At 61.3% G+C, this 21,856-nt stretch overlaps 2 protein-coding genes across 3 annotated transcripts; both read left to right on the top strand.

Annotated features, from left to right (window-relative positions):
* The first annotated feature begins 61 nt into the window (after positions 1-61).
* Positions 62-16,630, top strand: GCK (glucokinase). 2 transcript variants are annotated; one of them, XM_039847061.1, is made up of 10 exons: positions 62-1,677; positions 10,379-10,541; positions 10,949-11,103; positions 11,889-12,008; positions 12,724-12,819; positions 12,984-13,083; positions 13,724-13,907; positions 14,601-14,756; positions 15,077-15,310; positions 15,533-16,630. In XM_039847061.1, the coding sequence occupies exons 1-10, from the start codon at positions 1,633-1,635 to the stop codon at positions 15,675-15,677; spliced, it is 1,398 nt and encodes a 465-aa protein (XP_039702995.1). In that variant the 5' UTR covers positions 62-1,632; the 3' UTR covers positions 15,678-16,630. The 2 variants fall into 2 exon arrangements, with proteins under 2 accessions (XP_039702995.1, XP_039702996.1); XM_039847062.1 differs by lacking the exons at positions 62-1,677; positions 10,379-10,541; positions 10,949-11,103; ... (2 more) ...; positions 12,984-13,083; positions 13,724-13,907 and adding an exon at positions 14,051-14,304.
* A 1,488-nt stretch (positions 16,631-18,118) lies between these two features.
* On the top strand, positions 18,119-20,279 carry MYL7 (myosin light chain 7). Its single transcript, XM_039847120.1, has 7 exons — positions 18,119-18,285; positions 18,433-18,546; positions 18,697-18,772; positions 19,025-19,129; positions 19,479-19,557; positions 19,720-19,768; positions 20,115-20,279. Exons 1-7 carry the CDS (start codon positions 18,244-18,246, stop codon positions 20,214-20,216), a joined length of 567 nt encoding a protein of 188 aa, XP_039703054.1. The 5' UTR covers positions 18,119-18,243; the 3' UTR covers positions 20,217-20,279.
* Positions 20,280-21,856: the final 1,577 nt, after the last annotated feature.

Raw genomic sequence — 21,856 nt, 5'->3', positions numbered from 1 at the left:
TCGGGGCCGCGCGCGAGGCCGGGGCGCGAGCTCGCGGCCGGAAGCACGCCCGAGGGGCGGGGCGTCGCGTAGCGGGCGCGCCTCCCTCGCGAGCCCGGCGTGCTCCCGGCGCTTCCCCGCGGAGTTCCCCGGATGCGGCCGGACTCCTAATGCGGTGGAAAGATCGGTAAACTGCGGAGGCCATGTGAGGGCCGGTGCAGCCAAATGTAAAATATGCAAGCGCTCGACTCGGAGTCAGCCCTGGGAACCGTCTAGAAGAAACGTGCACACATGTGACTCGGGGGGGGGACACAGAGGTTTGTAACAGGAAGCTTGGAGTGCCCAGATGACCACCCACAGGAAGTGGGTGCAGATATTAGCTCGGGCACACCCTCTAGAGGGGTCTCGCTGGCCACTCCTCCTCCCCACTCCTGCTGGACCTCTGGATATCCTTGTGTACGGCTTGGTCGTCAGCCCTCTTTGTTCTGTGTGGACAATGTCCAATCCGGTAGCCACCAGCTCCTCTGAGCGCTGGCCGTGGAAAGCACCGTGACTATCAAATGCACACCAGATCTCAGAGCCAGGCCAGAAACCCCGGCCAGCTCACCCCTGGGCTCCCACATTTTGCTCCAGCCGGCTAAGTGAACACCCTGAGCCAGCACCAGGCGCAGCTCCAGCATCCCAGCCCCCTGCTCCATTCCCAGGACTTCCCACTGTCCAGGTGTGAGTGGGCCGAGGCCCTGGGTCTGTGGGCCTCCTGTCAGCCTCGGCCCACTATTCTGGCTTTGGCTTCAAGCCAGGAGGCCAAGAAGGCAGTGACCTCTATGGTTGCTCTGAGCACGCATGGCAATTCTGGTGGCCGGCCTGCCCACTCCCTCCTCTGGTCTCCAGACTCACAGGGGCCTCTACTTGGTAGGACGTGAATTTGGAAGCCCCTGTGACCCTGCCCTGGGAGCTAGACAGGTGGCACAGTATGGTGACAAGGCAATTGGGATGTTGCTATAGTGACAGGGATGGAGGCCTTTTGCCATCAGCCCCAGTTTTCTGCATGGCAGCTCTAATGACAGCACGACCAGCCCTGCTGAGGCTAGAGGCCCGGCTCCTGGTTGCCATGGCAGTGCAGCCCTCTCGGGAGCACTCCCCTCCGCACACCTGGTCAGAGCAGGAAGTACTGGGCGGTGACTGAGCTACGGGAAGCAGGCTGAGATGTGAGAGAACCAGTCACCTGCAGCCTAATTACTCAAACGCTGTCCCCAGCCACAGGACTGAGGGGAGCTTTTCTGCTGAGTCTGTCTAGAGGCCTGCACACCAGCACAGCTCAGTACAGCCTGGAGAGAAAGCTGACCAGCACTGGCCAGCCCCGGAGCCCAGCAATGGCCCTACCCCAGCCACTTCCGGCCTGACAAGACCTTGGTGGGCACGGGTCCCAGGTGTGGCCCAGATGACAAGGCTCACCGGCTTGCTAGGAACAATGAAAAGGAAGAAAGTGTAATTGAACCTCCAGTCAGAAAGCAGCCAAAGGTGGACTGTATTCTCCTAGACACCCTGGCCGGCGTGACCCTTGATCGGGAGAAGCCGGGGGTCATTTCTGCTTCGGAAACCTGTGGGGAAACACTGAGGGGTCCCAGCTCACGGGAGCTGGCTGCTGTGCCAATGCCGGATGACAGAGCCAGGATGGAGAACACCAAGAAGGAAAAGGTAGTTCGCTGCCTCACCTGGTTCTAGAAGCCTTTGTCATGTGTCCCCATGTTCAGCGACTTGTTTAGCACAGACAGGCGTTTCCGCCTCAGAACTTGATTGTATGCACAGGCCTTTGGGGACGACGTGCTGGGAAGGGGACCGAGGGTGCTGGCTTTGTTGGGCAGAAAGGCCCTTCTTCTTAGCAGAGCAGGTCCCTCCCACCGCTTCCGGCTCCTCGCTGACCAGAGAGTTAGGTGGCCAGGAGGTCTCGAAGCACCTTCTGTTAGTCAGAGGGTCTGGGGAGCTTAGAGCCCCAGCCAGGGGCCGGGGCGGGGGGGTGGGGGGCGGGGGGGTGGGGTGGAGCGTGGGGCCTGAGTGGCAGAACCACCTGCCCAGATGCAGGACAGCACTCAACAGACCTGACAGGTCTCGGATGCCCACGCTTCCTCCAGGAAGTCTTCATCGGGGGCGGGGGCCGATGTCCATGGTGAGCCGCAGAGAAGTTACCTTTTCCAGACATCATCTGAGCCAGCCCTGTGCCCTGTAGCAGGCAGGGAGAGTGAGCAGGCGACAGGGCAGAGGGGGCAGCATGCCCGCAGCCCTAGGCCAGGGCCAGGTGGAGTGGGCAGCTCCAGCAGAAGGCCGGGGTCCAGTCCCTTTGGCATAATTCCCTCCTCATACGTCGTGCCGCCTTCTGCGAAACAACGAGGTCAGCATAAACCCCGCGCTAGTTCCGCTCCTGGTAGCGCCGATGATGTCAGGAGGAAAACAGCCAGCCCGAGTCAGGGCGCCACAGCTGCGGGCAGCGAGACGGGCCAAACCCCGGGCAAGGCCCATGTCTGCCGGTCACTGGGGCTTTGGCAGGAGTTTGGATGAGAAACCTTGCGTAAAGGGGCCACAGGAGGCCACCTGGGAGAAGCGAGGTGATGTCTCTGGCATGAGCAGAGAGAGGGCTCGGTGGCAGTGTGATGTGGGGCCTGTGGCCTGCTGTGGGGCAGTGGTGCTGAGTACCCACTACTAGACTCGGGCTGGCCCACGTCCCTCTCATTGCTCCCAGGGGACACAGTGCCCCACAGGATAAACCATTTCTGTTCCAGAGTTGAGGGGGTGCTGGTCCCTGTTCAGAAGCCAGGCCAGGGTCACTGATACCTGTCAGGGCTGAGAGTAGGGTGAGGTGTCGCCTGTGGCACACGCTTTAAGGGGGCACAAAAACAGTCATCCAGATAAACACTGTAATGCAAATTCTAAAGAATGAAAATTAACACAGAAAATTATGATGAACAAAATACCAAAATTCTAAACAACGATGGGACGAGTGACGCCGATTTTTATTTTTCACTTGGCTCAGCCCTGTGCCGGCCACTCATGCAGCCAAGGGCCAGTGAGGGGTCTAGGGCCGCACCGTTGATGCCTGTCCCCCTGCCTGCTCAGACTGGGCAGAGAGCCCACCTCTCGTTTGGGGAGCCAACTGGGTTTCAGGGTCACCCAAGGGATGTCAGTTTGGCTGCCAGGCCTATCCAGGTCCAGCCCTGCCTCCACCCTAATCCAGCATCTGGCCTGGAGCCGGGAGCCCTGTTCACACTTTCAGAGTTGTCACCCACAGGTCCACTGTGGCTGTGTCCAGAGCAGGCCCCAGCAAGAGGGCGTCTGGTTGGTTTGCAGGGAAGTGGGCAGTGCTGGTCCCCTCCTTCCGGGAGCTTGGTTCCTCTCACTCGTGCTGCCCTTTTGGACCTCCCCTGTGGTCATCGTTCTGTCATCCGTAGAGTGTGCGGCCTCAGTACCATTCTCAGTAGCTTTCCCGCGTAGGCGTCAGCTCGCACCATTTCTAGAGGTCCTTGAAGCAGGTCTGCTCCTCCTGGCGCTGCCTGTCCCCTCCAGCCTGTGGCCGCCCGGAGCCCAGCAGGGCGGGTTCATTCTCAAGCTAGGGAGCACCACCTCTCAAAGGCCACCACTCGGGCCCTGGGATCCCCTTGGAAGTTCCTGGTCTGTACGTCCCCCTTCCTCATCAGGGCCCTTCTGCTGGCCCAACGCCCTACGGGCCCCTGGCGGGCAGCAGACACGGGCCCCAGAAATGCAGATGGTTGGCTTTGTTTGGTGCTTTCGGGGGCATTTTTCAGGAGGAATGTGGGAGGACGACACTCGGGCATGTTAGCCAGCTCCGGTGCCTTGACGAAATACTGTGGACGGTTGTCCCTCCCACTCTGGACACTGGACATCCGAGATCAGGGCGCTGCATGGCTGGTCCTGGCGAGGGCCTCTTCCTGGCCTGCAGACGCCACCTTCCTGCTGGGTCCACACAGGGCTCCGGCTTCGGCAGAGCTGGAGCAGTAGGCAGCCTGAGGTCGGGAGCGGAGGATCCTGGCCCCTCTCGGGTGCAGATCTGTGGTCTGTTAACCAGAGGAGGTCTCCTGGGGACTGGGTTGTCACACGCAGAGCCGCTGCTCTGGGGGGGGCGGTGCCCCACCTGTCTTGCAGGAGCGAGTCCCTTGTCCGAGGTGAGGCACGAGGGGGCTGCAACAAGGACCACCAGGGCCCAGTAGCCCTGGTCCTTCACCCTCAGGGGACAGCCTGCTGCAGGGGGAGCCTGGGGAACACTGCAGCTCCCCAGAGACCCCGTATCTCTCCACCCCGCAGTCAGACCCTTTAATCTGTCCAGATTCATCTGTGACACTTCTTTAATTTTTAATTATAGTTAACGTGTGTGCAATAAGATTCACCTTCTTAAGTACAGTTCGATGAGTTTTGTCAAGCATATACAGTTTTGTGACAGCCATCGCCATCAAGACGCAGAATCTTTCTGTTACTCAAAAAGTTCCTCGGGTCCCACCTCCCTGTCAGTCACCTCCCCCGACTCCCAGACTCTGGGACCCAGTGGTCTGTTCTCTGCCCCTTGGTTTTGCCTTTTCTGTGTAAATGGAGTCACTAAGCTGTAGCCTTTTGTCTTTGCCTTCTCTACTTAGCATGAAGGGGTGCTTCTACCCGCCGCATGCCTGCTCCCCACCGCTCCATCTCTGGGCGGTCCCCACTGCAGGGGTGCACCCATCTGCGCACTGCCAGCTGACAGGCCTGGGGGATCCAGGTTTGGCTGCAATGACGAAGGTGTGAACACTCAATACAGGCCTTTTATAGACTCGGTTGTCATTTTGGGGCATAAATATCTAGGAATGGTGTCATGTGGGAAGCGTGTGTGTAACCTTAGAAGAGACTGGACCGTTCTGCCTTCCCAACAGCAGTGGGAAGATTCTGGGTCCTGCACACCCTCCTGGCACTTGGTTTCGGCTCCCCTTTAAACTGGGCACGCAGCGGTACGTCACGCGGCTTCTGTTTGCATTTCACTGATTGACAGACAAGTGATGAGCGCGTTTGCCTAGGCTTCTGGGCGCTCTTCCGGGAGGCTCTCGAGATTGGGTTCTTGTCTTCTGGAGCTGTGAGAGTTCTTTGTATATTCTGAACAGCAGGCAGTGATCAGGAGGGTTCTGCCAGGAGGCGAGAGAAGATATTCAGAGACCCCGAGGGGCCCGGGGCTGCCTCTCAGCCCATCCGGGTGCTCCCACTGCCCACGGCCTGAGCTCGCCCTTCCCCACAGCCGACCCCCAGGGCCTAGCGGTTCCCCCGCCCCCGGGCCTCCAGAGGAAGGCCACTGGCTGACAGAGTGCCTGGGTTCGAACCTGGTATTCGTGGCATGACACGGGAACACTTCATCTCCTGTGGCTCCACGACTGTGCCGGACACTCCCCAGGTTTTTCTGTGTCTTCTTGAGTCCACTTTGATAATTGTATTTTTAAAACATCGTCCAGTTTCTTTCCATTTTAAAATATATTGAAGCGAGTCTTATATGCCACCCCTCTGAGACCCTTCGAGCTCCTCTCTGTCTGGGATTATGTCCTTGGAGTTGCTCACTGCTGTCTTCTTTCATCCTGATCGCACGTCTGCATGTTTGCTGTCTTATGGGTGCTTTTAAGGAACCGGGTTTGGGGTTTGTTAATCAAGTTTACTGTTGTTTTGTGTGTTTTCTTTACAATTCATTTCTGCTTTTATCATTATCGATTCCTTTATTCTAATTTTCCTTAGGTTTACTTAATCTTTTGTGTTTTTTGGAGTTTTTTTTTAGCATCTTGAGAGAAATGCTCGTAGATTGTCCATTTATTTTGTCACATGTGCATTTAAGAGTGTGAACGTCCCTGTGGGTCCTGCTCTGCTGATGAGCCATGCTCTGTATGCTTGCTTCACTCACGGCCCTCCATCTGTAAAGGGTCTGTGGTCCAGCTCAGATTCCGTTTCAGCCCCAGTGCCGCTGCCAGCGGCCTGTTAGCTGGGGTGCCCTCTGCAGGAGTTCAGTTCAAGCCACTCTAAAGATCTGCTTTTCTCCAGATGCCTCTGGCGTCATCCTGCTGGCCTCTCTATCTGGAACGCCCCTCTCTACCCGGCCACTTCTCTTCAAGCACCAAGGGCTGCAGGAAGGAGTCTTAAGAAACCCTGTCCTTGGCCCCCAGAAACCTGGTCGGTCTGCCCCATGTCCCTCAGGGAGCCCAGCCTGGCCGGTGTCTGTTTATACAGCTCCTTGTCTTTTCTGCAGGACTGTGAGGTCTTGAGAACTAAAACCTAGTCACTTTTGTACCCTCAGATGGAGCACAAGCAGGTATTCAAACATTAAATCAACGAGTGATCCAAAACCCCCTTGCAACTTCCATTTCTGGTCATCGATGCCATCATTCTGAGTGTTAATTACCACACACCTAATTGCTGTAACCAGTCCACCAAAACAGGAACGGGGTCTGCCTGGTAGACTTGCAGTTCTTGCTCAGGTGACGGTCGGCCGCGGGGGTCCTCCACACGGTGACCCAGAGGTCCAGGCGTCTCCCATCTCGGGGCTTCGCCGCCTCACTCTCCCTGTGTGCAGCCCACAGAGGCACGAGGGTGTCCTGGAGAGGGGCTCTCTCCTTTAAAGCCCGGACCTGGAGCTGGCGGGCAGGCCCCTGCTCAGGCTCCCCGGTACGCCTCCCTGCCGAGGGGCCTGTGGCCACCCCGTGCGCTCTGCTGTCTCTCACCTCCTCTGTCCCTTGTCCTAACCGTGACTGCCACATGCATGTGTAGTGTACACACTTAGGACGAAGAATGGATCACCTCGTATCCCATAGCTGTTTCCCTCTATTCTACTCATCTATGGCCGTGGGAAAAATTACCTCAGAACTTAGTGGCTTAAAGAAAAAGAACTTGGGGGCTTGAGACCACTGACCACTGCCATCTCCCATCTCTGCGAGCCAGGGCTGCACTGCAGGACGGCACGGCAGCGCCGGGCTCCGGGCTGAGGTCGTGCTGGCAGGGCCACCTCACCAGAGGCTCCAGGGGGCTTGCTGGTGTCTCCACAGTCGCTTGCTTGCCGCCCGGCAGTCCACGGTGCCCACTGGCGGGAGGCCTGAGTCCTCACGGCCTGGCGCTGCTCCCCAGAGTGACGGACCCAAGAAAGGACAAGGCAGGAGCTTCAGAGTCACACATGTTATGTCGGCGTGGGCGACACATGGGGCTGACACCCAGAAGTGGGGCTCACGGGGCCTCCCAGATGGCAGACGCCACGTTCTGCCAGCAGCCGGTCGTGGGCCAGCCACGTATGCATCTGCAGCCAGTGCTTCCAGGCCCTCGGGCAGCTGTGTCCACACTGCGGCGACCAGGCCGGTGGCCCGTGTATTCCTAGGGAAGAGGATGCCCTCACCACCATCCGCAGACCTGCTTCACGAGGAGCCAAAGCACACTGGCAGACTGGCTGCCCGCCGCGTAGGCCTCAGGGACACCGGAAGCCGGAGTCCCCAGGACATGTACCGTCAGATGGCGGCGGCAGCCCTGCCTGGGACCTGGGGTTTGTTCTGGCAGGAGACTCCCCCGTGTTAGAATGTAGCCATGAGCCCTGACGGCCTTCTGGTGAGCAAGTGGGAGGCTGTCGGGCTCCAGTTGGTCCTTCCGGCCAGTGTGCAGGCATAGCAGCACGAGACTCTTCCGTAGCTGGGTTCTGGGCTCCAGGAGGGCCGGGGTCAGCCCAGCGGGGTCGGCAGGAGGCTTTGGCTCTGCTCAGTGTCCTCACCTGTAAGCAGCAGAGACAGCAGAGCGCCGATGTCTGGGTGACAGTGTGAGGGTGCCCTGCGCACAGCCCCGAGGGTGGAGGGGACCAGGCAGGCCAGAGCACCCTCCTCTTGAGGTTTCATGCTGACAAATGTGGTGTCTGCAGCCCAGAGGCAGCTGAGGAAGTGACTTGCACCCACCCGGGAGGACACTGTCAGCCACGGGAACTCAGCACCGTCCCCAACCCCTGCCCCCAAGAACGGAACATGTGCACAAGTGTGTGTGCAGGTGGGGGGCATCCCACAGACCCGAGGTGAGGGCGTGTGACAGGGCATCTCCTATGGGACCCCACTGCCCAGGGACAGGCTCCCCGACCCTACAAATGCCGCCCACAGTGGGCAGCTGGCCCCAGCCCCAGTGAGGATGCAGACCTGCTCTTACGGAACCCCGCGGAAACCCAGTCTTTCTGTAAAGACTCTGTGTGTAACTTCGCAGCAAGTGTGAGCATCTGAGGACCTTGTGCAGGACAAGTCAGACCCACGGGCAGCTGCAGCCGTTTGCCGACCAGCAGCAAGTCCTAGTGAAGGTCGCCTCTCGCTGGTTCCCTGGCACTCAGACGTCCTCAGGGAGCTCCCGGCGGAACCCCAAAGGCCCTGTCCTACGGTGTCCTGGCGTCGGTGCCCAGTCTGGCAGGTGGGCATGGGGTCTCCTCGAGTCTGCACCTGGCCAGCATTGCATGTGCTTCTTAAGCGCAAGGAGAGAAACTGCCAGATCGAAACTGTGTTGCTAGCACTGGCTGGCCTCCGACCGGTGGTGGGCTTCGTCTGGCCCCCGGAGTTCACAGATGGGCTTTCAGGCCCTGGTGCACCATCGGCCGCCCGGAGGCGGGCCACGGTACCTCTGGCCCAGGCCCCTGATGTGTCCGAGTGCGTGGCGCTGGGCGGGCCTGAGGGCTCGGCGTCTGCGGGACCTGTATCACACTTGGGTAGAGCTCGTGGATGTCTTGTCACCGGTCCCTGTGACCAGCTCTGTCTCAGGGGAGGTGCCCTCAGGGGCTGTGACAGCAACCATCATGCAGCTTCGGTGTGACTTTCAGAGCCTGTCCTCGGCGGCAAGGTGGGCAAACCCTCGCCAGCATGCTGGGTGTGAGGCAGCGTGCAGAGCACTCGGCTCAGGGCCCGACACGCTATCTTGTGAAAGCGTGTGACAGGACCGAGGAAGCAGAGTGGTGGGCGTGGGGTCTGAGGACAGCTGGACACTTCAAGGCGCGCTGAGGGCCCCGGGCTGCACACCCACCGGTGCCAGGGCTGTGGACAGCGCCGGCCCAGCAGACACTGCTGTTCGAGTCTGTCATAGACCTTGTCAGCCCACCCTGTGTGGCCCTCCTGGGCTGAGCTTCTAAGCCACGTGGTCTCGATAGGACATGTGGCTCTTCCATGAGGGGTTGTGTCCACGAGGATACAGGCTTTGGGCTTTGGGCTGCAGGAAACCAGACGCCCTCACTGTGGCTTCCGCGACGCGTGCTCTCACAGCCTGCGCATGGAGGGCCGGGTCTGGGGGGGTGCTCAGCGCCTTGGTGATGGCGTCCAGCCGGACCCCTCTGCCGCTCCTCTCCGCCACCCCTGCCTTGCTCACACCTCTTCCCGTGGCCTTGAGTTTGTGCAGTGCCGGCCGGCACACCCCTACACAGCTGTGCTCACGCGCTCAGAGGGCGCCCACCTTCCCAGAGGCCTTGCCCTGCTGAAGTCAGGCTTCCCTTCACCTGTCCTTGGCCAGAACTGGGCCCCCTTCCAAGTCTAAACCAAATCGCCAGCACAAGGGCCGGATCCAGGTGTGTCACCCTGAGCCCGCGGGGCCGACAGCAGCATGAGGTTTTGTGCCAGGCGGACCCACGGCTTTCGTCAGAGAAGCTCTCCTTTCCTTTTTCTTCCAATAGCCAGTGAAGCCAAGTGGCCTTCTCTGCGGGCATGTGCACTGCTGTGCAGGGGGCAGGGGCGCCATGCCTCCACCCACACGCAAGGCCAGAGCAAGGTCAGGGGTACCTAGGGGCAGCCGCGCTCAGGAGGGTGGGAGGAGACCCTCCCAGGCGCCCTACTCACAGGAAGGGAGTCTCAGAGCTTTCCTGGCTGTGAACGGCCAAGCCTTAGCCAGCCAGCACCCCACAGAGTGCTGCCTGCACCACCCCGAGCACACCGCCCCGGGCACAGGGTCCAGGGCACACAGCCCTGAGCACCCTGCCCCTGGCACAGGGTCCAGGGCACACAGCCCCGAGTACACCGCCCAGGCACAGGGTCCAGGGCACACTGCTCAGGCCGGCCGTTGACCCCTCGGCGCCAATCCCGGAGGTGGAATAGCCAGGGCTTTCGCACGGTCATGCCAGCTGCCGGACGCCCTCCAGACAGGGTGTCCAGCCTGTGTTTCAGCCACTCCCCTGCTTAGCGCCTTCTCCTGGCTTTAGACCCCACATCTGCCCTCGACCCCTCATCCTCCCACAACTGGGTGCACTGGTGAGGGGGCTGTGCCTACAACTCTGCTGTTCTAATTTCTGAAGTGATTTTAACTGTGCTGGCTGGAATGTTGGGTCACCCTGGACCAGAGCCAGAGGGCAAAGAAGACCCCCCTGCCCTGAGTCCCCGCCCCCACTCAGCCATCCCCTCCCGCGCAGGCCGAGCAGATCCTGGCGGAGTTCAGGCTGCAGGAGGAGGATCTGAAGAAGGTGATGAGGCGGATGCAGAAGGAGATGGACCGAGGCCTGAGGCTGGCGACTCACGAAGAGGCCAGCGTGAAGATGCTGCCCACCTATGTGCGCTCCACTCCCGAAGGCTCAGGTACCGGTTGCCAGGCCCCTCTGAGGCTCTGCCACCCCCAACAGGCCCCCAGCAGCAGGCCCGGGGCCCTGCTGCCCAGTGCTGGCATCCTCAGCAGCCCCTGGCCTCAGGACTCTGCCTTTTTCCATCCCACAGAGAGAATGTGCTCCCTGTGATCACTGCCCCCACCCCCCAAATCCCGAGTCTGAGCCATTTCACTAGTTTTTTGGTTGGGCCCTGGATTTGGTGCAACTTCAGTCCAAAGCAGGGGTTCCCAGCAACTTCCTAGTTCACCTCTGACCCCTTCCAGAGCTGACCATCTGTCATTGTAGTCCCTTGTCCAGCTCCTCTGGCCCCCATGCCTTCCCCTCCACCTTTTCCTGCTGCCAGTGCCCCCGAGGCTGACACGCTTCTCCCTGTGGCTGCAGAAGTTGGGGACTTCCTCTCCCTGGACCTGGGTGGCACCAACTTCAGGGTGATGCTGGTGAAGGTGGGGGAGGGTGAGGCAGGGCAGTGGAGCCTGAACACCAAGCACCAGATGTACTCCATCCCCGAGGACGCCATGACGGGCACTGCTGAGATGGTGAGCAGCTGCGGCGGGCCGTGGTCAAGGCTGCCAGGGCCTCGGAGCTTAGCCAGTCCCGGGGGAGGGTCACCAGCCTCAGACGGCCCAGGCGGTAGCTGAGAGGCCTAGATACATGGCCCACAGGCGTGGCCCCAGCAGGTTACACCCTGCCTCATTCCCAGAAGGAGCTGACACCTGACAGGGCAGCCAAGACACGCTGGTCCCGCCAGCACGCAGCCCACGTGGCTCGCCCCCGTGCCATGTCGCCCCCTCACCCTCCACCAGCATGGACGCCAAGTGGGGTGACCGCAGTCTTATATATAAGATCTGCCCAGGCGCAAGGCAGCCCTGAGCATGGGGGGACCCTGGAGGGTGCTAGAGAAGGGGTCCTGGGGGCTCCGGGGCAGGGTTCCAAGGCAGCAGGGATGGCATTGTGCCCCACCAGTCAATCCACGGGGCATTCAGCAATGCCCAGTTCTGCGGATGAGCCCACATGAGCCCCAAGTGGGGGCTGGTCCTTGAGAGGGGTGGGGCTGGGTGGCCAGGGCACTTGGAGGCAGTGAGGGCATTCTGGCTGCTGGGGACAGAAGGCAGAGTTAAGGCCCGGGAGGCGCGTCTGTCCAAAGCCTGAGGCCGGACGTCACTATGAGAGAGCAGGACTGCTCTGGGGATCAGCTCTGGTGCCACCCCGTCCAGGCGCTGCCATCAGCAGGACTCTGGCGTGGGGCCGGAGGGGGAGCTGAGTGTGGACGCGGGCGGGCAGTGTGCCGCGGCCGCCCAGAGCTGTGGCTCGGCTCTTCCAGCTCTTCGACTATGTCTCCGAGTGCATCTCCGACTTCCTGGACAAGCACCAGATGAAGCACAAGAAGCTGCCCTTGGGTTTCACCTTCTCCTTCCCCGTGCGGCACGAGGACATCGACAAGGTGGGGCGGGGGGCGGGCAGGTGGGCGGGAGTGGACCCTGGGGAGAGGTGCCCATGAACTGCACATACAGCCCCACGCCGGGAAACCGTGGCTGTCACCTGTGAGGTGGGGAACAAGGTCGCCAGTTCTATTTGCCAGGAACCTCCCCGTAACCTATGCGGTGTGACTGTTACGACCCCCATTACAGATAGGAAACCGCGTCAGCAGCCTGTCCGCCGCGGGAGGTGGCAGCTGGGGCTCTGGCAGGCAGCTCCAGGACACCCGCGTGTCCTCGCTGTGCTGGGCCACCTGCTCAGGGGCTGAGGGGGTACCCTGCCTTCAAGCTGGAAGTCAGCTACGCGCTGGCACAGCTATGCACACGTACACATGCCAGCTACGCAGACAGACATGGACGTCAGTTACGTGCACACCTTGATTGTACATACAAATGCACATGTCAGTCGGTTCTCATGCCGGCTTTTTCTGTCGCATCCCCACAGCGTGCTGAGCGCCACTGGGCACCTTCCCATTGGGCTGCCCCCCAGCCACACCCCCACACTGGACAGTGCCTCTGGGCTTTACTAGACAAACACCCTTAAGTTTGCTGGGCCCAGCTCCGCAGCTATGGGGACTTGTGTGCAGCACCTCTGGAACCGTGTGAGCTGCAGATGGTGCACGTCCCTGTGGTCCGAGTCAGTTCCCTGCCCTTCACCCTGGCCCGGCCCTGTCCCCACAGGGCATCCTTCTCAACTGGACCAAGGGCTTCAAGGCTTCCGGGGCAGAAGGGAACAACGTCGTGGGGCTCCTGCGAGACGCCATCAAGCGGAGAGGGGTGAGGTGGCGCCTGCCCCAAGGCTGCCCTGGGCCCTCCCCCCACCTCAGGCCAGGAAGCCAGGGGGGCCTTCTGGGTGTCCCCCCAGGAAGGGGTCTTGGCCTCCCTCACCGATGGCCTGAGACCCCTGACTCCATCACCACCACCTCCGTGCCTCTTGGCAGGACTTTGAGATGGACGTGGTGGCCATGGTGAACGATACCGTGGCCACAATGATCTCCTGCTACTATGAAGACCGCCAGTGTGAGGTCGGCATGATAGTGGGTAAGGACACCGCTCTGCCCATCGTGGCTGAGGCCCCATCTGCTGCGCCACCTGCCTCTGCTCGGCCCATGCAGCCACACTCAGGATGGTACCCTGCTTTCACCATTCCAAGACGCTTAGTGATTTATGAGCAGAGGGCCCCATGTGTTCACGTTGTACAGCGCCCCGAGAACTGCGAAGTCCACAGCCAGTCCCACTTGTAGTAGGCTGGGTGCTGCTCCCAAGGGCCCACTTCGGGAGCCCCTCAAAAACAGGGCCCAGGACAGAGAAGCTCAGATGCGTGCATGGAAAGTGCCAGAAAACAAGGGTGGAACAGACAAAATCACGACACCCCACGCCCATCTCTAGTTGGCAAAGCAGTTTGACATGTTTCCCTTGGTCCTCCCAGCACCCAGACAAGGGAGGAGAAGGTGTAACCATCCCCTCCTGGGGAAGATGAAGAGCCCAGAGAGGTGGGTTCACCTATCTGAGGCCACACAGCAAAGCCGGGTTTTTGCGCCTGGGGGAACCTTCGCAGGCGGGGGGTGGGGGTCAGGAGGAGGACGGCAGGGCCACGGGGGCCTCCTGCAGGTAGGGATGGTGGGGGCACCCAGGAGACCTGGCTTCGGCTGGGCCTGAAGCTGTCGGACGCCCCGCCCAGGCACGGGCTGCAACGCCTGCTACATGGAGGAGATGCACAACGTGGAGTTGGTGGACGGGGACGAGGGCCGCATGTGCGTCAACACCGAGTGGGGGGCCTTCGGGGACGCAGGCGAGCTGGACGAGTTCCTGCTGGAGTACGACCGGATGGTGGACGAGAGCTCGCTGAACCCGGGCCAGCAGCTGTAAGCAGCGGTGCGGACGGGGCCAGCCGTGCGGACGGGGCCAGCCGTGCGGACGAGGCTTGTTTTTAACCCGGTCCGGGTGGAGGCGCTTGACAGGCTCTTCCCGCAGCGCGCATGCGCGCTGTGCCCTCGGTGAACCCGGAAGCCGGGCGCGAGCCCTGGGCCCTCAGAGGGCCCGGGGTAGATGGCTGGGACCCCTTGCTCCCACAGGCACAGGGAGACCAGCACCACGGCAACCCGAGCTGGGTTCAACCCAGAGGTCCCCAAAGCGCAGACGTGCCCACGCTCCCTGGGCTGGTCAGGGATCGCACTGTCCCCTCAGAGCCACCGCTGTGCGCCAGGCGCCAGCGAGTTCCTTGCGTTAGCTCCATCTCCGGCTCGCGGAGGCCTCCGCTGGGTGGGTGGGACTCAGAAGCACGGAGGCCCACCCTGCATTCCGGGGTGCACCGGCCCATTTGAGCCTTGGTTTCCCCAAGTGTACGTGGGTGGTAAAAACAGCCCCCCAGCACATGGCTGTGGGCGCCCCTGAGTGGACGCAGCACAGGGCCGGGCCCCGGAAGGCCTCAGAGGGACTGGAGAGGGTCCCGCAGGAATGGCAAGGGGGATGTCAGCACCGCACGTGGCCTCCTTGTGGCCGCGGGCTCTGCCTGCTGGCGGGGACACGCTGCCCAGTGACGCGCGCCTGTCGTGTAGGTATGAGAAGCTCATCGGCGGCAAGTACATGGGCGAGCTGGTGCGGCTCGTGCTGCTGAAGCTGGTGGACGAGGACCTGCTCTTCCACGGCGAGGCCTCGGAGCAGCTGCGCACACGCGGCGCCTTCGAGACCCGCTTCGTGTCGCAGGTGGAGAGGTGCGCAGGGCGCGGGTGGCCTCTGGTCCCGTGGTGCGTCCCCTCCATGGCTCCCCACCCGCGTGGACGTGGTCTTATTTCACCCACGCCACAGCCTGGAGGTGTGGCAGTGTCCCTCCGTTAGAGTAGAGACCCTGAGCTTAGAGGGGAGTAATGACGAGGTTCCCCCAGAGCCCGAGCCCCGAGCGCTTTGCCTTGGGCAGGTGGGCAGAGGGAGGAGAAGAGGCCACCGCTGGGGGAGACCGGCTGGTTAGGGCTAGCGACCCTCCAGCGAGTTTCCCTTCCTCCCTTCCTCCCTTCCTCCCATCTCCGCCCCGCAGCGACTCGGGCGACCGCAAGCAGATCTACAACATCCTGAGCACACTGGGGCTGAGGCCCTCGGCCACCGACTGCGACATCGTGCGCCGAGCCTGCGAGAGTGTGTCCACGCGCGCCGCGCACATGTGCGGCGCAGGGCTGGCGGGCGTCATCAACCGCATGCGCGAGAGCCGCAGCGAGGACGTGATGCGCATCACCGTCGGCGTGGACGGCTCGGTGTACAAGTTGCACCCCAGGTGCGCGCGCGTGGCCGGGGCGGCTCCCCCTTGCGGGCGCTTGTCCCGACGCCAGAGCTAAGGTCTCAGTCTCCATCCGCTCCCGCCTAGGCCCCGATACAGGGGAGGGTCCTCTGGCGTAGCCCCTGCGGTGTGTTCAGCCGGTAATGTCCCTGGAGGGTGGGCGGGGGAGGCCCGTGAGAGCCCATGGAGGAGCGACCATAGCCGTGCTTACCCCCTCAGCTTCAAGGAGCGGTTCCATGCCATCGTGCGCAGGCTGACCCCCAGCTGCGAGATCACCTTCATCCAGTCGGAGGAGGGCAGTGGCCGGGGCGCAGCTCTTGTCTCCGCCGTCGCCCGTAAGAAGGCCTGCATGTTGGGCCAGTGACCGCAGCGGCTGAGAGGCGAGGAGGCCGTGGCCATCGCTGGACCTGGGCGCCAGGGGACAGGGCTCCCCATAGGTGCACCAACCTGCTGGCCTCCCATCCCCGCTGCCACCCAGAGGTGGGAAAAGGCCCACAGGGGAATACAGTGCACCACAGGCCAGGTCTCCCTAGTCAGTGGGTGGGACAGCTCAGGGCCCTGACTGGGTTGGAGGCTGAAGTGAGCGGGAGTGGAGACCCCACATCTTTCGCTTTCTGCGGGAGCCAACGCCTGGTGGGGAGCTGCTCCTTGAGACTTTCTTGCATCTCTGCACAGCCGCGTCTTAGAGCTTTCGGCCTGGTTCAAACATGCCTGGGCCCACTTGGGACAGGGTGTCCTGTGGACCCTGCTGTGGCCTGGTTTCCCTGGGGACTCACTTGAAGGCAGCCCCAGCAACCAGGCCAGATCTTAGCCTGGGCTCCACAGGGGGCTGGCGACCACCCAAGACTGGGGGTCGGGGAATAGAGTAGGAGGTGACCAGCTCTAGGGTGGAGGCTATGGTACCGGAGGCCTGAAGGTGGCTGCCATCCCTGACCAGTTTGTGGTGCTGGGGTGGACCCCAAAGCCACTACCCCAGGGGCCAGGAAGAGGAGGATGCCCACGGGGCTGTCACACACTGGCCCAGCAGCACTCGGCACACCACAAGGGACCACCCAGGCCTCTCTCTTTTCTCCAGACCCACATATGCCACACCAGCCACTTCACGCCCAACCTGGGGCTGTGTGGTTTTTTAAATTAAATTAAAAGTTATAACATGGCCTTGTCCACATTCTTTGATCTCTGTGCATAAAGACTGTGGGACAGCGTCACATGCACACAGACGCTCTGCGAGCCTAGATGTATCTTGGAATCCGCCATCCTGTCTGGCCAGCTATTCTGGGGAGTGTGAAAAGTGACAGCCCAGGCTGTAGGAACGGAAATGGGGTGGCATTTGAGCACTATCAGAGGCGTAGGCCTTGCCCAGGCCTTGCCCAGGCCTTGCCCACTCGTGGGATTTGGGGTGCCGATCCACCAGTGTCTAATCTCGCAGAAACTCTGAGGTCTGCCACAGTCCCAAGGGAATGCCCAGGAGGAGGTGCGGGGCCCATCTCTGGGTGGTTCTGCCTCAAGTCAGTCTCAGCAGGGGGCCCCTAGGAGCCTCTGGAGTTGTGACAGTGACTGGGGAGCCAGGGATGCAAGATGACACGTGATTTCTGAGGCCCTTCCAGTGCTCCTGCGTATAATGCTTGCTTCATGTTGGCCAACACAGGCCCTTGCACATCTTACACGTAAGGCTAGTAACACAGAAACACATATCTGCGTGCTTTTCACGTACACTCACTTTTCAGTGAGGGAGACTACTCAGCAAATCTGGAATGACTCGTTTCATTAAGAACTTAACCCAAAATTGTGATTTTGAGCGGGCAATGCCCCTGAGGTGTCCTCTCGTTTTACTGAGGCTCACGTGGAATTGGCCCTGACCTCTAGTCCTCTCTGGCCTAAATTACGCACCAGCAGTTTCTGCGAGCGTCGGATTCCGTCTTATCGGCACTGATGTTCTCGTGTTGCAGTATTCACCCGCCGGATCTCGTTTTGATATAAATTACTTCCTGGCTGTCCTTGTGTCCTTGCGTTCAGGGCATTGTATCGCGGTTTTTAAATTCTCTATGTGGGTAGATTACGTAGCCTGTGAATCTTGTTTTGGGAGAGTAAAGGAGGTGTCATAAAATACTTGTTAACAAAAGGGGGATTGTGTCTGACAGATGAGACACAATCTCCACCAGCTGGGCTGTCTGCATTCCTCACCGGCCGGCAGGGGGCAGCCAGGGGCCCGCCCTGCTCTGGAAGGTCCCCTGCTTCCCAGTCCTCTGTGCCTGGACCCATATCCAGGACCCGGTGGGGCAGCTGCTCTGCCACAGCAGAGGGGTGCCCGGCCCCTCACTCAGCAGTCAAGCCCCACGCCAAGGGCTCGTGACCCACTTTCATGGGGGTCCAAGGGAATGTTTGGGGTCCCGGCAGCGCTCCTGCTCCAAAAGCCACACACGCAGTTTCTGTTTGGGGTCTCAGCCTTGTGCTCCTTGGGCAGGGGCCAGAGGCCAGAGCCAAGCATCTTCACCAAAACCTCTGAGAATCTCTGGTGGTCTCAGGCCAGGGACAACCCTCAGAACGACCCACTGCCCTCCCGAGCCCATCGGGGGCCCCGGGCCGGCCCTCCTCCAGCTACCCTCTTCAACTGGGCAGAGTCTGGGCTGGACCTGCAGGAGAGACAGTCAGGTGGAGGTGACAGGCCCCTCATTTGGCACCTTGAGTGCTGAGAGCTGAGAGCCCACCCTACGCTCTGCTCTGGGGAGGCCTTGGGGCCCGTTCTGCCCGTGTCAGTGGACACCCGGCTGTGATACGTCAGGGGCCCCAAGGTCATCAGGAATGTGGCTGGGATCCACTTGGGGCCCTACCCTCCCCCCGCCCAGGCAGGGTGGCCAAGTTTGGGTCTGTCCTCTCCTCCTTTCCTTATTTGGTGCTGCAGGTGATAGGGCTGAGACATAAAGGGGGCCATGGGCCCCTTGCCGCAGCCAGGCTGCTGCAGAGCCAGGATGGTGAGAGCCGGGCTGGGGGCTGCGGGCCGTCCCGCGGGGTGGGGTGGAGAGCGGCCCGGACAGGTCACCGCCAGGGATGGGAAGGGGACCTGCCCCGCTGCCCTGGGATGCCCTGGAGAGGACCCCTCCCCACCCACAGTGTTGCAGGCCAGCAGGAAGGCCGGGGCGCGGGGCAAGGCCACGGCCACCAAGCAGGCCCAGCGAGGCTCTTCCAACGTCTTCTCCATGTTCGAGCAAGCCCAGATCCAGGAGTTCAAGGAAGTGAGTGCCCTGCCCCCCTACACCCTCTTCTCTGTAACCCGGGGGTCTGGCCTCTGTCCTCGCCCCTCCACCACCCAGGACTCCCCTGCTTCCTGCCTTCACTGGGGCAGGGGCTGCTCCCACTGGAGACTGTGACCTCCCACCTCACAGGCCTTCAGCTGCATTGACCAGAACCGTGATGGCATCATCTGCAAGTCCGACCTTCGGGAGACCTACTCCCAGCTGGGTGAGTGCACCCACTGCCCCTCTGCAGCCCCCTGCTCAGCCGGGGCCTGCCCAGGACACTGGGCTGCTAGAGGCCTGCAGAGAGGGGGCCCCCTGTTTCTTCCACCCCTCGAGTCCCCGTCCCCTGCTGCTCCACATCTCCCACCCAGAGCTCTCCGATGCTCCACCCCTATGCTTGGGAAGGAGTGGAGGGCAACCTAAGCCCTGCTGGGGACACCGAGAGGCCCCACGTCCCTCTCATGACCCCCTCCAGGGAAGGTGAGTGTCCCAGAAGAGGAGTTGGATGCCATGCTGCAGGAGGGGAAGGGCCCCATCAACTTCACCGTCTTCCTCACGCTCTTCGGAGAGAAGCTCAACGGTGAGCCTGGGGCAGGTCTGGGTCCCCCCGGCCAGGCAGAAAGCCGGAACCCCGCCTGGCCTTTGCCCACCCAGAGGAACCCTCCCCTGCATCCCCGACCCCTGGGCACTAGTCGCCCCAAGTACCAGCTCGGTGTGGAAAACGTGCCTTCGGCCTCCACTGCCGAATCCCAAGTCACGGTGTCCTGGTCAGGCCTGCGCACCTCAGGCACCCTTGGCCTGTCTGGGCCCCCAGAGACACTTCGTTTCTGGGACATCCTGCCTCCTCTTGGATGTGGAGGGCTCCCCTGCACCCTGGGGTCCTTCTAGGCTGCGGACGTGGGTGCTCACCTGTTCTCTCGGCCTCCCAGGGACAGACCCCGAGGAAGCCATTCTGAGTGCCTTCCGAATGTTTGACCCCAGTGGCAAGGGTGTGGTGAACAAGGATGAGTAAGTGCCAGCTGACCGAGGAGGGACAGGGACACTGTTTTGGAAGCAGGGAGGGGTGAAGCCCCTTGAAGGGGGACTGCCCGTCTTTAGGGTCCTCTCTGTTCTTTGGGGGCCATCTGGACCACGGGCCTTCATCGCCCTCTGCACCGCCTCCACCTCCAGGTTCAAGCAGCTCCTGCTGACCCAGGCGGACAAGTTCTCTCTGGCTGAGGTGAGGGTTCCTAGCTCCCGCCTGGGGTGCTCATCCCGCAGGGCACTGGAGGCCTTAGTGACCCCTGCCTTCCTGGGCTTAGAGCCCAGCCTTCCAGAGGAGGGAACAGAGTGCTGGGCAGGAGAGCTGGCTGTGTGCAAAGGCCCAGTGGCACCCCAGCATCTGCAGGGTAGGGATGTGGGGTCCACCCTCTCCCCGGTCTGCCCAAAGTTAATGGGAAAACAGTACCTTGGAGTTGGGGTTTGGGCCTGAACAGATGAAGGGTGGAAGGGCAGCCCCAGGAGGCCGAGTGAGGGTCCCAGTGTCCCTCTGGCCACAGCCTGGCCTCTCACGGCACCTCCCCCAGGTGGAGCAGATGTTCGCGCTGACGCCCATGGACCTGGCGGGGAACATTGACTACAAGTCCCTGTGCTACATCATCACCCATGGGGATGAGAAGGAGGAATGAGCAGGGCGGCGGGCGACCAGGGCGCTGGCCCGGGCAGCCTCAATAAACGCCATTTCCAGTAAACCCTGCGTGGTGGCCTGTCTGTGACAGATGGGTGGGGCCGCCAAGGGCACGGGGCAGGTGCAGAGGCATCACTGTGAGAGGGAGCCAGGCCCCTGGCCAGCCCTGTATTTGCCCCACATGGCCAAGAGGGGTCAGGCCCGTGGGTCCTGCCTGAACTGCACTCCATGCCCCTGTCACGCCCCAAGGGGACCCTCATCGAGAGGCCATATGCACCCCCATACTGCCTGTCTTTTTACAAGTCTCTGCTCTGTGAGGATCACCCGCCTCCCCCCACTCCACACCGGCCAAGGTGCTCTCTGCACATGTCCTAGAGCTCCTGGTCCTCAGGGTCCTCTCCCCACACCCCACCCAGATCCCGCTCCCCTAGAGTCCCTGAGCAGGTATCCGAGCCTCGCTCCCGCCCCCTGCCCAGGGCCTGTCCAGATCCTCCCGGGGCTCCCTGGAGGAACAGCCATCAGCTCTGGATCCCTTCCTCCTTCTCTGACAGGGGCTCACGTCCAGACTGAGGGGTGCACAGAATCACCACCCCATCCTGGGCTCCTACCCAAATGCTCCTGTCTGTCCCCAGCACCCTATACACCCTGGATGCAAAGGCTGGTGGCCCCGTGGCAGCACGGCCCCATTGGGGGGGTGGCTGGAAATGCAGACTCTCCAGAGGTCCTGGAGCCAGGGCCGGCTGCTGTGCCAGGCAGAGATGGCCAGACCACAAATGCAAATTAAAAACAAGGACAAGTCAATGCTCCCTGGGGCAAAAAAGGAAACACTTTTCTCCTTCCTTTTCTTAAGAGGATTTCCTTTAGAAAACTAGTTCTTTCCCTACACCTTCGTGTGTAAGTCTGTTTAAAACTAAATAAGCCCCTTGCAAGTTTTACAACACAGGGAAGCTCCCAAGGACTTGGGTCATCTCTCTGAAGGGAGGTCCCCCTGTCCCCATTCTCCTGGGAGGCCCGAGCCTACTTCCAGCGGTAAAGGTGTGGGAAGCCTGCTTTTCCTCCGGATGAAGGCAGTTCGCCAACCTGGGTGGCCCCCAGCACGGGTGGGGCAGACGGCCTGGCAGGCGCTCCCCTGCGGACCTGACGCCTGCGCTGGGCACTGGGTTCTGCCTTAACACTGATTCGGTGATAGATCTTCTTCCTTTATCGTCACTTTTGTAGACAGGTTTTATGGGTTGGCAAGAGATTTTGTTTAGTTTTCTTCCCAGCCTGGCCTGAAACTCTGACCCCCAGCGCTTCAGCCACAGGAGATGGGGGCAGAGAAGTCTTGCCAAGCTGGCAGGTGAGCAGCAAGCAGCCAGTGAAGGTCCAGGCCCCTGGGTGTGGCATTTTCTGACTTTATCCTGACTCACTGTCAGCCCCAGCTAGGGCCCAGTCCCTGCCCTGCCCCCGCCCGCCGCCCGGAGGGGATGGGTGGATGTTCTTTCTTTAGATGTGTTAACACCACTGATAAGGGTAAAGACAGGCTCTCAAACTCCCCCCTGGCAAGATAAATCTGCGATCTACATACTTCTCTAGGAGGTGTTGCTGTTCCAGGTTTTCTCAGGAGGGGTCAGATGGCTGTCGCTTTCCCCAGGACCCCCA

The sequence above is a fragment of the Pteropus medius genome, unplaced genomic scaffold (assembly GCF_902729225.1).
Source record: "Pteropus medius unplaced genomic scaffold, Ma_sr-lr_union100, whole genome shotgun sequence".
NCBI classification, from domain to species: Eukaryota; Metazoa; Chordata; class Mammalia; order Chiroptera; family Pteropodidae; genus Pteropus; species Pteropus medius.
Note: the sequence above shows the minus strand (reverse complement) of the source record. Positions and strands in the feature narration are given on the sequence as shown.